Source organism: Cololabis saira, chromosome 4, assembly GCF_033807715.1.
Source record: "Cololabis saira isolate AMF1-May2022 chromosome 4, fColSai1.1, whole genome shotgun sequence".
Taxonomy (NCBI): domain Eukaryota; kingdom Metazoa; phylum Chordata; class Actinopteri; order Beloniformes; family Belonidae; genus Cololabis; species Cololabis saira.
The window spans coordinates 52,433,438-52,448,603 of record NC_084590.1 but is presented as its reverse complement, the minus strand read 5'-3'; the positions used below and the strand labels follow the sequence as shown (position 1 = coordinate 52,448,603).

At 42.0% G+C, this 15,166-nt stretch overlaps 1 protein-coding gene across 2 annotated transcripts; it reads right to left on the bottom strand.

The window, feature by feature from the left end:
• Positions 1–953: 953 nt before the first annotated feature.
• On the bottom strand, positions 954–13,313 carry LOC133442122 (protein NLRC3-like). Of its 2 annotated transcripts, XM_061720065.1 has the most exons (8): positions 13,265–13,313; positions 12,212–12,398; positions 11,407–11,528; positions 9,110–10,904; positions 7,878–8,051; positions 5,886–6,062; positions 5,566–5,739; positions 954–3,602 (listed from the first exon to the last, which is right to left on the bottom strand). In XM_061720065.1, the coding sequence occupies exons 2-8, from the start codon at positions 12,358–12,360 to the stop codon at positions 3,593–3,595; spliced, it is 2,601 nt and encodes an 866-aa protein (XP_061576049.1). In that variant the 5' UTR covers positions 12,361–12,398; positions 13,265–13,313; the 3' UTR covers positions 954–3,592. The 2 variants fall into 2 exon arrangements, with proteins under 2 accessions (XP_061576049.1, XP_061576050.1); XM_061720066.1 differs by lacking the exon at positions 13,265–13,313 and having other exon boundaries at positions 9,110–10,901.
• Positions 13,314–15,166: the final 1,853 nt, after the last annotated feature.

The window sequence follows — 15,166 nt, the reverse complement described above, 5'->3', positions numbered from 1 at the left end:
CGCGCAAACTCCTCACTCCCCATCTCTCTGTTTCTCTCTCTCTGCAATATCATTCAAGCCTGTGTGATACTGAATGATATTAAGGGTGAAATCTACATTCAGACATGACTGTACACAGTCAGATCAAGTGGGGTTGTGGACTTATCTCGGATTTAAAAATAAAAATAACAGGAGCTCAGGATTCATCCATACAGTAAAGGGGCTGCTTTATTACAAACAATTCCACCATATAAACATATAAAAAGCATGAGTTTGAAAAGTGGGGGGGGGCATGCCCCCCCTGTTCCCAGTGGAAATTGCGCCCTTGCGCCTCACGGCGTTTTATTTTCACTTGCTTTATTTTTTATTTCTGCAGTTTTCATTAGGGACCAATCTGTGTGCTGAAATATGGAGAACACTGGAAACAGCTCCGCTCGACTCAGACAAGGGCAAATTGCACTCAGCCGCAAAACTTTATGGGCGTGTTTGCGCCGGTATATCATTAGAGACAAAATCTTTTGTGAATAGGACCTTAAAGCAGGGCAAATTGCGGGCGCAAATGCAGCACAATTCACAGCGCTATTTGCGGGCGCAATCTGTTCTTTGTGGATTTACCCCTTTGTCTATTATTGTGTCGTGTGATGAAAATCAGATCGCTTCTGATTGCAGTTACTGCAGAAACCCAGTTAAGTCCTAGATATTCAAATTACACGTGGAAAAACATTAGAACTTTGAGAACACGTCTGGATTATCTGCAGACCCTCTGATTCAATTATTGGGATTTTTAAAGACGTTTCAAACTATATGATCTTGGGCTGGCTCTGCAAATATAGTCCAGGACCAACTGGAGATTGTTTGAAATCTACTCACTATATTTCAGAGTTAACTTACACAATGTTTTTCTACAAATTAAATGTTTCATGTTTGTGAAATAACACACAAAGATTCACTCAAGAGCATGGCCAGAGTGTTGGCTTTTTATGATGAAACAATAAAGGTGAACTTTACATGTGAGTGGTCGCTGTTACCACGTTGAAACATGTGTGGGTAGATTGAGCTCTAGCGCTCTCTGCTGGTTGAAAAAGCTTACAGCACCTGGTATTCCCAGGCGGTCTCCCATCCAAGTTCTAACCAGGCCCGACCCTGCTTAGCTTCTGAGATCAGACGAGATCGGGCGCATTTTTTTAAAATCTTTTATTATGAAAAAAATACTTTATATTAAAAACTTTTCTTGCATTCCATTCTTTGATCTCCGTCACAATCAAGACATTACTTTTCAAAGTAAAAAAAAACAAGCCATATAACTTTCAAATCTCCAAGTAAATTTCCATCTGCACACAGTCATGTTCAAAGCAGAAACTATAAAATACTTCCAAAGTGAAAAAAGGCAGATTCTAATACTGTTAGCAGATCCCGAAGCAAAATTAGAAATGGAGCATCAGCCTGTCTCCTGCCGTTACTTCAACTAAAGTATTCCCTTCAACAAACATATCAATGAACTCATTTTTTCATTTCGGGTCATGTTTCAGAATCAGATATAGATCCTTTTTCAAAACAAATCTAAAATTTTAGCCACACATCCACCATCCTCCCTTCAAAATGAGCAGATATTCTCCTGAGTTTGACCACTAATCTGGCATGGCTTAATACAAAGTCAAGCAGGTTGGTGTTGATCTTTTTATTTCTAATGCCTGTACCGAACCAGAACATTCGCTCCCAATTAAATCGTTGAATGTAATGACGTCCCCAGTGTTTGATCAGAGTGTGTTTTAACCTTTCAAAGAGGTTAGACAAGTACAGTCCTGAAACAAATGAAATTAAAGCTGCAAGCAGCGATGAACGGGCCCTCGCATGTGTAATTATCACCCATGAAGGTCAAGGACTCAAACCCGAGTCCGATGACACCACCATGACTCTCTAAGTCAAACCATTCACAAGTTATGGCAGAAAATTGAGAACATCAAATATAGACCAATCAGATGAAGATAATCATCGTCACGGTAACGCTCTTGACTGAGAAAAGTAATGCGCATCATCGCAGCATCGAGACGCACATTTTAATGTATAACACACCTGGGTGCATGTTACGGTTCGGGCCGTATTAACGGCTGAAGAAATGGCATAAACTGCGCCAAAATTACCGACTTCCTGTTGGGTTTGGGCCATGGCGCCAAGAGACTTTTCTTTAAGTTGTGACATGATACAGGTGTGTAGCGATTTTCGTGCATGTACGTCAAACCGTATTGTGGGGCTTGAGGCACAAAGGCTTGAGGGGGCGCTGTTGAGCCGTTAGGCCACGCCCATTAATGTAAACCATTAAATATCACATTTATCACCAGGTCTGGCTTGGTGCAAAATTTGGTGACTTATGGGGCACGTTTAGGGGAAAAAAGGCCCTCATTTCGTCGAAAAACGAGGAAAAAAATAATCCTACAGATACAATCAGGCTTTCACACTGTCAGTGCTTGGGCCCTAAAAATAACAGTAATTATAGTAACACTATCATATGCTGTAACAATGCACCTTCCAATAATCATATCTACATCACACTGCTGCACCTTTCAGTTTATTAATTGTATATATGTTCATAAGTGCCACATTTGTTTATTTACTGTTTTCTATTTTTAAATCTGGGTACAGGGAGTGAAATAACTGGAGTCAAATTCCTTGTTGGGCAAAGTTCAAAATTGGCCAATAAATCTGATTTCTGATTCTGATGTGTTTTAATTCAATTCAGTTCATCAATGTTGGCTTAAACTTTTTTGGGTTCTTTATTGAAATAAAAGTCAGATTTGTGCTGATGGTGAACAAGAGAGTAAAAAGTTCCTAGTCATGGTCGGTGCTGCTCCTGGTACTGAGACTAATCACAGACAAACACTTATTAACCACAGTAAACTGAACAAGAGAAAAGATCCAAGTTTTACTGAAGATTTTAGATTTTCTTTGAAGTGTTAACAATCATCTTAATATCCAGAAAACATTTACAATATTTACTGGAACAAACTGAGGAACATTCATTGACCAAGTCAAGTTCATTTGTGTTTTGTGTTTCATGAACAAACGTTATTTCCACGGATCTCTTCACTCTCTCTCTTCATCAGTGACGCGGAGAGAAACTTTAAAAACCTGACGAGCTGAAAACACGACAACAACAAAAGGAAAACTTGGAATGAAACGGAAACATGTAATAAAAAAGAAAACACCGGGGGAGTCATGTGACTCGGTGGAGGAGACGGCTGTTTTGCTGAGCAGCTCCGCCGCGGCAGCGCAGACATTTATCCATCACTACATTAGTAGTAGAAACCTCCAAACTAGAACTCATCCAGACTTTAGACAAAGTGCTTGCTTGTTGAACAAAACTCAAGTTCAAATTAAAGGCTACATTTTGATGTACTGTTTTTTAACAATAATATAATAACAATAAAGACTTTTTGACTTAACATGAAATAAATGAATATATGAGAAGTTTGTGAAACTCTGGAATTCAGAAACTATGTACATCTTCATCTTCATCATCATCATCACGGTCCAGTCAGAGTCTGTCCAGACAAACTGGTTCTGCTTCAACTCTGAGGACGATCAGGACACGACTCATCCGTCCTGGACGCTCTAATCATCTCCACCTGTAGAGGGTAGAAGAAAGGAAAGAGCAGATAAAGGAGTGTTTGCGGAGATCCCTCCATCAGCTGTAGAGGGAATACGAAAGAAGAGAGCAGATAAAGGAGTGTTTGCAGAGATCCCTCCATAAGCTGTAGAGGAAGAAGAAAGAAGAGAGCAGATAAAGGAGTGTTTGCAGAGATCCCTCCATCAGCTGTAGAGGAAGAAGAAAGAAGAGAGCACATAAAGGAGTGTTTGCAGAGATCCCTCCATCAGCTGTAGAGGGAACAAGAGAGCAGATAAAGGAGTGTTTGCAGAGATCCCTCCATCAGCACATCCAGGACTTCAGAGTTCAGAGCTGCAGTGGAGCAGCAGTGTGTCTGAACATCCTGGAAGGCCGTCAGCTGGAATACTATGGAGTAAGATCACTTCCAAAAAGATGTGTCCATGTTATAACTATTCGTATTTGTAATGATAAACATTTGTATGTAAATAAAAAAGTTGTACCCAAAATTCTGCTGTTACACACATGAGTCTGATAAATTATTAGGGTTAGGATTGTTTTTATGTGAGTATGAATCTAAAAGCTGTGAGTGCAAAGTCTTCTGAATACAACTGTAATTTCTACGACTACGAGTCTTCACTGTGAACACGAATTCAAGTTTATGGGTACGAGTCTAAAAACTGTTGAATGACGTCACAAGCAGATAACAGCATAGACATATAAACATAGACGCCCCATCGAGTGCTGAGCCAACTGCCACATCCAATATGGCGTCAACATCGCCGCCATATTGGATGTTCAAGACTGCGCTGTAAACTAATACAAGTAAATAGACTTATTTTCCTAAAGCATCTTTCTACAAAGATATTAATGTTTTACGTCTCATTTATTCATTCAGACACGCACTAATATACTTGGGAAACAGTTAGGCACCAAATATAATATATTTAATTTTCTCAGATGGCAAAAATAAGAAGTTTATTGATCCCACATAGGAGTAATTCATGTTATATCAGCTGTAGAGAACAAGGTAGTGCCGAAAAACAATATATATCCCTCCTCACAAAAATAAGAATAATACAGAAACATATTTTCTCATCAACAAAACATATTTTAACATTTTCAAGTAACAAAATAACATATTGACTATTTTTCAGATTTTTTCAATTATTTTATTGTCTGAAAAATGGTTCAAATGTTATTTTATTGTCTGAAAAATTGTTGATCTATTTTTCTATATAATTTTATATTTCTATATTTTTCGTACTTTTGTGAGGGGGATATATATTGTTTTTCGGCACTACCTTGTTCTCTTTAGAAAGATATAACATGAATTGCTCCTATGTGGGATGAATAAAGTTCTTATTTTTGCCATTTTTCAGACAATTAAATAACATGTTTTGTTGATGAGAAAATATGTTTCTCTATTTTTCTTATGTCTATGCTGTGACCTGCCTGTGACATCACACCCATAAACTTGAATTCGTGTTCACAGTGAAGACTCGTAGTCGTAGAAATTACAGTTGTATTCAGAAGACTTTGCACTCACAGCTTTTAGATTCATACTCACATAAAAACAATCCTAACCCTAATAATTTATCAGACTCATGTGTGTGACAGCAGAATTTTGGGTACAACTTTTTTTATTTACATACAAATGTTTATCATTACGAATACGAATAGTTATAACATGGACACATCTTTTTGGAAGTGATCTTCCTCCATAGAATACACCTTTATTTGTGGACACGTGAACACCAGCACAACACTGGTCTACAACAAACATCTGGACCCTCTGATTGACCGACTGCAGTCTCTGTGTTTCTGTCCAATCCTGCAGCCTGTCATCCTCCTCCTCTCACAGCTTCATGAGGAAAGAAGCTGCTGAGAAGCTGCAGCTTCACTGGAAACACTGATCTTTGATACCAACTGGTTTTAGTAGAAAACTGCTGGAAGCAGCAGAACCGAGTCCAACCTCCACTGACCTGAGATCCTGCAGCTTGTAGTCTGGACTGTCCACCAGATCAGAAAGCTGCTTCACATCTGCAGCCTGCAGGTCGTTCCCCCTCAGGTCCAGAAGTTTCAGATGGAAGGGGTTGGACTTCAGAGCTGAGACCAGAGAAGAACAGCTGATCTCTGACAGACCGCAGCCCACCAACCTGAACAAAGACACCAGAGAAGAAGAACTCAGAGCAGTCAGATGGTCAGTGTGGATCAGTAGAAGATCAGCCTGATGTCTGCAGGTTAGTGTCAACACAACTTTCACATCAGATTCATCTGAACACACAACTAAAACATGTCTGACCTCAGAGTCTCCAGTCTGCAGTCTGGACTCTCCAGAAATCCACTCAGATGTTTCACTCCTGAATCCTGCAGGTTGTAGTTGTTACTCAGGCCCAGATGTTTCAGATGGGAGGGGTTGGACTTCAGAGCTGAGACCAGAGAAGAACAGCTGATCTCTGACAGACTGCAGTTCCTCAACCTGAACAGAAAGTAAAACATGTTCCAGTCTCATCAGAGAAGTGTTTCTTCAAATATCAACGTTGTCATCAGGTCCATGTGGGTCACCACCGTATCTGGACTTTATAAAACAGCTTTTACACTTTTGTTACATCCATGATGTGGGTTCCTGGTTGTTCCTCTGACATGTTCACCTTTACTGAACATCCTGAGCTTTTCTGGTCCAAGTCTGACACTAGATTAAGATGAAAACACCAACATACACACCAATCCTTTTGATTAGTGTTGATGTTCAAATATTGTTCAAAGCAGCAGTTTAGAGATCAGAAGCTGATCTAGCAACAATTATTAACACCAGAATGGATCTGTGGAGAACTGCTGGACTTTATATCATGTGTCCAGTTTTATATCATTTATGCAGGATTCCTGAGCTTTTTATCATAATGATCCTTGTATGTTATAAAGAGTTCAAATGATGTTTTCTGAGAGCAGAAGATATTAAAATACTTTACTTTTAGTAATGTGTCTTTTATAATTTGACTTAACTTGCAAACACTTAATAATTCTGTTACAACTGAGTTTATCAGTTAATATCTTACTTTTAGTTAAAGATAAGAATGATTGAATTCTGTATATTTATCAGACTAATTCAACAGATTCTGAAGTCTGTGTGAAACTAAACATCAGGTTCTGTATCGCTTGCACTTGAAAAGTCTTTGCTTGAACAACTAATGATCTGCTTGATTAAAGGACATTTGTGAATTAAACCCCCACGGGAGGATCTAAGACACTTCCTGTCAGGACGATCACTTTGACGCTCCACCTGTAGCCGTCAGTCCAACCTGTCCAGGTCTGAGGCCTCGTTTACACGCAGCAACAACGCTGGGGTTTTCATGAGTTTTAGCCGTTCGTTTACACCAAAACGAAGCTCAAAGTCTCCAAAAACCATCATTCCTGAAAACTCCGGCCAAAGTGGAGATTTGCTGGTAAAGGGAGAGAAACGGACATTTAGGCTTCAGAACGTCTCATTATGGACAGAAACGTCACCAGCATCATGAGTTTACGGTTTGTTTGTCCGCTGTGATCATGATGGATGCTGGTAAAGCAGTGCTGGTTTTTACGTTTGTAAGTGTGTGAGTCTGTGAGGGGGAGATTGGAATTCAGGGTTTGACTCCCCTTGGTCCCGTCCATCCTGATTGTTTGCACCTGTGTCTCCTCAGTCCTTGAGAGGACATGTGTCTCTTCCTGGCTGTTGGTCCGTCTGTCTTCATTCCTGCTCTCTTTCAGTCCCGGCTGGTTGTCAGTCTGACGCCTCCCACTCATCTTCACCATTCTCTCGTTTCTGTTAGAGGTCTTTTTCTGGGTTTTTATGTTTTATTAAATAAAGGACTTTGCTGCCATCCGTCACCTTTGGGTTTCCTGCATTTGGTTTCTGTAAAATCAACTCATGACAAAACCTGCAGCTGTTTTAAAACTAGTTCAGACTCAGGAAACTGCAGATTACACACACAAGAAAGTACAAAGTACTTATCAAACATGTACTTTGGCCTGATGTGCTGGGATAATGCTTAGTAAACTTTTTAAAGTTTTTCTTACTTTTATACTAAACTGGTTTCTGCCCTGTTTACATCTAAAATGGTTTCTCGGTTTTTTACACCTAAAATATTCTTATATAACAATCTTCAAACTTTTATAGACACGAAACCTTCTAAAATAACAAACATTTCTTCACATCAGATATTAAATATTTCATGAATATGTTTAGAATTAAAGTAGTTTAGTCACATGTTTGGAGGATGATAAGTGGATAAATGTGTAAACGTCTCCATGAACTGACCTCAGAGTCTCCAGTCTACAGTTTGGACTCTCCAGTCCACCAGACAGAACCTTCACTCCTGAATCCTGCAGGTAGTTCCCACTCAGGTCCAGTTGTGTCAGATGGGAGGGGTTGGACTTCAGAGCGGACGCAACAACTTCACACTGAGTCTCTGAGAGATAACAATTAACAAATCTGTGATGAGAGAAAACATGATGTCAGTTGTAATAAAGTGTGAGTTAAAGCCAGACTGAACATCTGTTAACATCTGCAGACTTTGTCTGGATCTGCAGATGAAGGAGGGAACCGGCTTCGTTAACGTCTACGTCTGTCAGAGTCATCTGAAAACATCAGATTTAGGACATGAACTCATTTATTCTTGGACATTTTTCACTCTGAACATCTTGAATGAAAGTGAACCAGTGTGGAGCTGAACTTTTATCAAGTATCCAGATAAAAGATGTTCAAGCTTTTAAGCTGTATTTAGTGTTTTTCTGACTCCTGGACTAGTTTTCTTGTATTTTGTGTTCAGGTCTGTTAAAGTAGACTTTGCTCTCACAGAGACTTCAGCATTGATCAGAGATTGATGAAGGAGACTGAATTGTGCTGTTCTGCTCTGATATCCAGACGACAGTTCTCGTATGAAGCTGTAAACGTCTTCATGCTGCTCTCCTCTACAGCAACAACACAAACACCTGTCCCCTTCTGTCTCAGACAAACGTTCATTCATAATCAATGAAGCTGCACTCGTCACATTCAGAGCTTTTCCATCTAGAGTCTCGGTCTGGTACGACCAGCAGTTTATGGAGGATCATGGGATTTCAAGCCTTCATATCTGTGTCCACTCTTGGATGAGGGAGAAAAGTCTTCAGGAACCAATAACAAGTCCAACTGCTCTCCTCTTAAAGTGCGAGGAAAGTAACCCCCACCGGAGTTACAGGACGGTGCAGGAGATCACAGAACCAGAGTTACTAGAACTAAGGTCTCTGACCAAGTACATGTGTCCACAAAACCCCCCAGTGGTTCTGATGTTTCATCTTTCTCCGTTACACAGATTCTTCTCTGAGCAGCAGAAACATCAACTAGATCAAGTGTTTGAACATGAACCTCTGGTTGACATGACTTGAGGTGTCCCAGAATAAAACAAACACATCCGACTTCAAAAGTTTTCATTTGAAGATCAAGACCAGATTTAAAGAACTAAACTGCTAATTTACAGTAACTGATGGTGTTATTTATCCATCTGGACTCACAGAGCCTTTCTGCAGTTCCTCACAGCTGGAATCAGTCTCTGTCGACCCCTCCATGTTGTTGTCTTGTACTTCTCCATGTCCAACTCATCCAGAACCTCCTCCGACATCTGCAGCATGTAGGCCAGAGCTGAACACTGGATCTCAGAGAGTTCCTGCTCTGATCTGTTCTCTGACTTCAGGAACTCTTGGATCCTCTGATGAACTGAGAGGTCGTTCATCTCCACCAGACACTGGAAGATGTTGATGCTTCTGTCAGGAGAGATTTCATCAGTGTTCATCTCCTTCAGGTTGTTGATGACTCTCTGGATGGTTCCTGGATCGTTCTCCGTCTGGTTCAGCAGACCTCCTAACAGTCTCTGGTTGGACTCCACACAAAGACCATGAAGGAAGCGGACAAACAGGTCCAGGTGGCCATTTTTACTCTCCAGGGATTTCTTCATGACTCTCTCCAGGAATTTATCCAGAGATGAGTATGTGTAGTCTCCTCCCAGGAAGTTCTTCAGCACATCTGTGTTTCCGGTGGACCAACAGTGGAGCAGGTAGACTGCAGCCAGGAACTCCTGGATGCTCAAATGAACAAAGCAGTAGACGGGTTTCTGGAAGACCTCACACTCTCTCCTGAAGATCTGGGTACAAACTCCCGAGTACACCGAGGCCTCTGGGACATCAAGACCACACTGCTCCAGGTCTTCTTGGTAGAACATGATGTTTCCTTTCTCCAGATGTTCAAACGCCAGCCTCCCCAGCTTCAGGAGAAGGTCCCTGTCAGTCTCCGTCAGCTCCTGTGGACTCGTCTCACGTCCCTCCTGGTACTTGTTCCTCTTCCTCTTGGTCTGGACCAGCAGGAAGTGGGAGAACATGTCAGTCAGGGTCTTGGGCAGCTCTCCTCTCTGCTCTGTGGTCAACATGTGGTCCAGAACTGTAGCAGTGATCCAGCAGAAGACCGGGAGTTTACACATGATGTGGAGGGTTCTGGATGTCTTCATGTGGGAGACGATGCTGCTGGACCGTTCTTCATCCCTGAACCTCCTCCTGAAGTATTCCTCCTTCTGGCCGTCGGTGAAGCCTCGTACTTCTGTCAGCCTGTCCACGTGTTTGTGAGGGATCTGATTGGCTGCTGCAGGTCTGGAGGTGATCCAGATGAGAGCTGAGGGAAGCAGGTTCCCCTGGATGAGGTTGGTCAGCAGCACGTTGACCGATGAGCTCTGTGTGACGTCAGACACGACCGGACCGTTGTTGAAGTCCAGGGAACGTCTGCTTTCATCCAGGCCGTCAAAGATGAACAACGGTTTCCCGGCAGCCAGCTGCTCTGCTGTGAGCTTCTGGAACGATGGATGGAAAACCTGGATCAGCCTGAGAAGACTGAGCTTCTTATCTCCGATCAGGTGCAGCTCCCTGAACGAGAGCAGAATCACCACGGTGACGTCTTGGTTCTCCCAGCCCCCGGCCCAGTCCAGAGAGAACTTCTGAACCGAGAAGGTTTTCCCAGCGCCAGCGACGCCGTTGGTCAGAACCACTCTGATGGCTCCACGTTGGTCAGGTAAGGCTTTAAAGATGTCCTGGCACCTGATTGGAGCGTCATGGAGGCTCTTCATCCTGGAAGCTGTCTCCAGCTGCCTCACCTCATGTCGGGTATCAACCTCTCCACTCAGTCCCTCTGTGATGAAGAGCTCCGTGTAGATCCTGTTGAGGGGGGTTCTACTTCCTGGTTCATCAGTTCCTTCAGTCACATGTTCACATCTGCTCCTCAGACTGGTCTTATGTTCATCTAGGACCTGCTGCAGACCAGCATCTGCTGAAAAACACAATGAAGAGGTCAGAGGGAGGTCCAGATCCAGACCTGCAGGTCCTCTACAGACCACTAGGGTCCAGATCCAGACCTGCAGGTCCTCTACAGACCACTAGGGTCCAGATCCAGACCTGCAGGTCCTCTACAGACCACTAGGGTCCAGATCCAGACCTGCAGGTCCTCTACAGACCACTAGGGTCCAGATCCAGACCTGCAGGTCCTCTACAGACCACTAGGGTCCAGATCCAGACCTGCAGGTCCTCTACAGACCACTAGGGTCCAGATCCAGACCTGCAGGTCCTCTACAGACCACTAGGGTCCAGATCCAGACCTGCAGGTCCTCTACAGACCACTAGGGTCCAGATCCAGACCTGCAGGTCCTCTACAGACCACTAGGGTCCAGATCCAGACCTGCAGGTCCTCTACAGACCACTAGGGTCCAGATCCAGACCTGCAGGTCCTCTACAGACCACTAGGGGCGGCTCTTCAAACGGATGGACTGTCTCACCTTGTGGAGAGCTTGCTCTGGATCCCAGATTTTTTGAAGCCGACTGGTCAGAGCTCCGTCTGAAGAACCGACGTCCAAACGATAGGGACATCAAGGACCGGATGGCCGGAAAGTTCTTGCTTCTAAATTCAGATAAAACAGAGGTTATCATTCTTGGTCCAGAGCATCTTAGGAAGGGATTAGATGGTGTTGCGATGGCTTCCAGTGCAACTGTGAGAAACCTTGGTGTTGTTTTCCATCAGGATTTGTCGTTTAAACCATATGTCAATCAGGTTTGTAAAATAGCCTTTTTCCATCTCCGTAATATTCAGAATCAGAATCAGAATCAGCTTTATTGGCCAGGTTCGAACATTGTCCAACAAGGAATTTGATTCGGTTATTTCGCTCTTTGGTAGTAGAAAAAATAAACAATAAACAAATAAACAATAAACAAATGTGGTATTACTATCTACAGTATAAACATTTTAACATTTTAAGGTGCAGCAGTTTGAGGTAGTGATGAAAAGAAGGATAGTTCTGAATAAAAATAAGAATAAGTATAGTATAACCTATATACAATTTTAACAGACAAATTATACAAAAGGATTGCAAAAATTAGGAAAATCCTCTCGCAGAGGGATGCAGAAAACCAAACTCTGGTCTCTGAACCAGCAGGACCACGTGGTTGAGGAACACAGAAGACTCCGTGGTGGAAAAACAGGAACCAGAAGGAGTAAGTAAGAACTAAAACTTCAAATAAACCAGCACATACAGAAAATATAAAGTCATAATGAGTCATAAGATCAGTTAACAACAGTTGTCTTACTTTGTGTCTGAAGGTCCAAGTTCTTTACTGAAGTATGGAGGTTTATCTCTGGACCAGTCACTCTTCATAGAGACACTGATGGATCCTGGAGACTCTGGTCTCTCCTCCTCTTCCTCCACACAATCATCCATCTTCTGGACTTCAGTCATTCAGAGACATGAACCACAAACACCCACCATCTTTGAATCTGTAGACAGAAACTTTATTAAAACACCACTAATCATGAAATACATTCTTTCACCCACTTTTCCTGAAAGACTTTGTCAAAACTCCTGAGGTTGAAGAAAGAGGTTTTACTGACACTGACGATAAGAGAGAATTGAAACTGAGAGTCATCTCTAATAGACTAAAATGGACAATTCTGACTAAAATAGACTTTTAGTCGACTGAAACTTGACACGACTAAAAGGAGAATGAACGTGACTAAAACTAATAAAAACTAAAATGATAGCTTGACATCTGACTGAGAAAAAGGCTCCACATTAAGTTCATTGGTTTGTTTGTGATAAATCTGTGTTTTCCAGACGGATGGACGTGTGATGTCACTGGAATAAATAAACTTAAAATCAGCCTGAACATTTCTGTAAACGACTTCTGCAGCTCCTCCTGCTGCAGGATTTATTTACAGTTAAACATTTTCTAAATCAGAGGAAAAGGTCAAAGTTTAATAATAAAGTCCCTGCAGAAGTTTATGGTGTCGCTCATAAATGGATTAATCATTAAACCAGGGTTCCTTGAACGCATCACGGAGCCACGTTTATTAACTTGAACCTTCACGGTGTTAAGATGTAAAATATCACAGGAAAAATAAAGATATGAAATAAAAACAGCTCAAAAACACAACCAAACCGGAACTACAAACCTTATTCTGTCATCTAATGTTTCTCTCGTTACTTGGTGTTTCCAGGAACGACGGAATACTTTCCAGGAACTAAACTAAGACGTTTTGACGAAAGAAGAAACTTCAAAACGTTTCATTAAGTGGTTCTTAAACAACTTCTTAAAAAATACCGAGTTACTTGTTCCTGCAGTTAATAGGGAGGTTTTACTCACCAGCTGCTCCAACTGCGTCGCAGCTTCATCTGCTGAAATCAGAAGCAATTTAGAAAAGTTAAAGTTTAACACTTTTACTGTCAGAGGGCAAAGTTCAGTCCAAACACGTTTTTATTACATGGAGTTCAGACGGTTCCGACCAAAACACTGGTTTCTGTCACATTTGTGTAAATGTCCTGCAGAATCCACGAGTGAAGCTTCAACCTGCATCAAAGTTTCCAGTTTGTGGTTTTAAATGATTTGTGGTTTACAAACAATAAGATTTAAGTAACAATACAATAAACCCAACATGTTTTAATGTTGATGCATTTATCATTGATCAATATAATTTGTTTGAATTAAGAAATCAGTGAATGAATAAAACTAGAATATAAATAACTTTGTTCTGAAAAACAATATGACACAGAAACAGAGATTTTAGGAGACAGAATGATAAATATGTGAACTCTGTGTGGAGCGTTCAGGTTTAAAAACATGTTAAAAATAATTTCATGAAAATTAACACAAGATACAAAGTAGTTTATATAAAAACACATTTATTAACATGAAAAATAAAGATTTTATTCTCATGAGCTCGATCTTGATAAAATGATAGTGTCAAAACTTGTTTTACATTACAACATTTAGATTCGTGAAAGTCTAACCAACAAACAGCTGATTTTAAGAACCGCCCATTTCTACTTCATACGTCTCCTGAACCTAGATGGATCTAGTTATAACGGTCAATAACGGTTTAAAACACTTGTTAACGTTTATTAAACCGTGTTGCAGCCCCGGGGGATTTTACACCAACACTTTTCCTGCACCTTTTGACAGACGTCCTCCTGCAGTCGCTCAGTTTGTACCTGTGTCTGCACCTGCGTATGTGTCACAATCGGTAGGTTCTTTTCGATCCCCAATAGACCACAGAGGCAAGTGGAAGGTTACAACACTTTATTCAATAGTGAACAACACAAGTAAAATGTTTTCGGCTCACTGGAGTAAAAGAAAACTGGGGGTTAAGATCTGCAACCAATAATATTAAAATCAACAACGGGAGGAGGGGGCTCAAATTAAATAGCTTGGCCACCGGAATTAGACCGAGACCTAGATACACCACTGCACTGCAAGGAAGCAATCTCAGAACCAAAGGATCACAGCAAGGATCAAGGCATCCACCAATGGTAACTCGACAAAAGTTCCCAAAACACACACACGCAACACCGTTAAAAGCAGGTCTCGGGAAACGTCTATGGTGGCCCCAAACCCCTTCAACCCCGCCTCCTACAATCAAACCTCGTATCCCCCAGATAATGATGTCAGTCAGTGGCACCTAAAACGAATAAGAATTAAAAATGCTCAGCCGAGACAATATATTAAAAAGGACAATAAGTAAAACTCTATGATAAAAGTCAGTGGTAAAAACCCGTGGCCATACAATGAGCCAACAGTCTGTACTGGCCCGCCCAGGGCCTACAGTCTCTGCGCGCCTGGCTGCGGGCGCTGGGGGAGCTCTGGCGTCCCGCACCAGGAAAGCAGATGTGGGATCAGTCCGGCAGGTGAGGGGGTGGGGTCCGGCAGACTCTCAACGTCAGGAGAGAAGCAGCGTCGGCCAGTCAAACCAGGCTGAAAGGCAGGAAAAGAGTGCGATCAGTGGACTGAATCATGAGAAGTTAAAACTCACTGGTTCTCAAGCTCCAGGGTAGACCGTCCCTCTATGTGGGTAAATAGAGAGCGATGTTCCCAAACAGATGCGGTGATCAAGCCGGGGGTCCTGTCCACGTCCGGGAAGGCGAGCAGGAATCTCCGTCTGCGTCCAGCCTCCAGCACCTTGGCTTCTCTGCCGTGCGTCCTCTCTGCCGCATCTGTTTCCTCTTTTTAATCACCGCTGTCCACCTGAGAGCCCTGATTGCAGGATTCGCT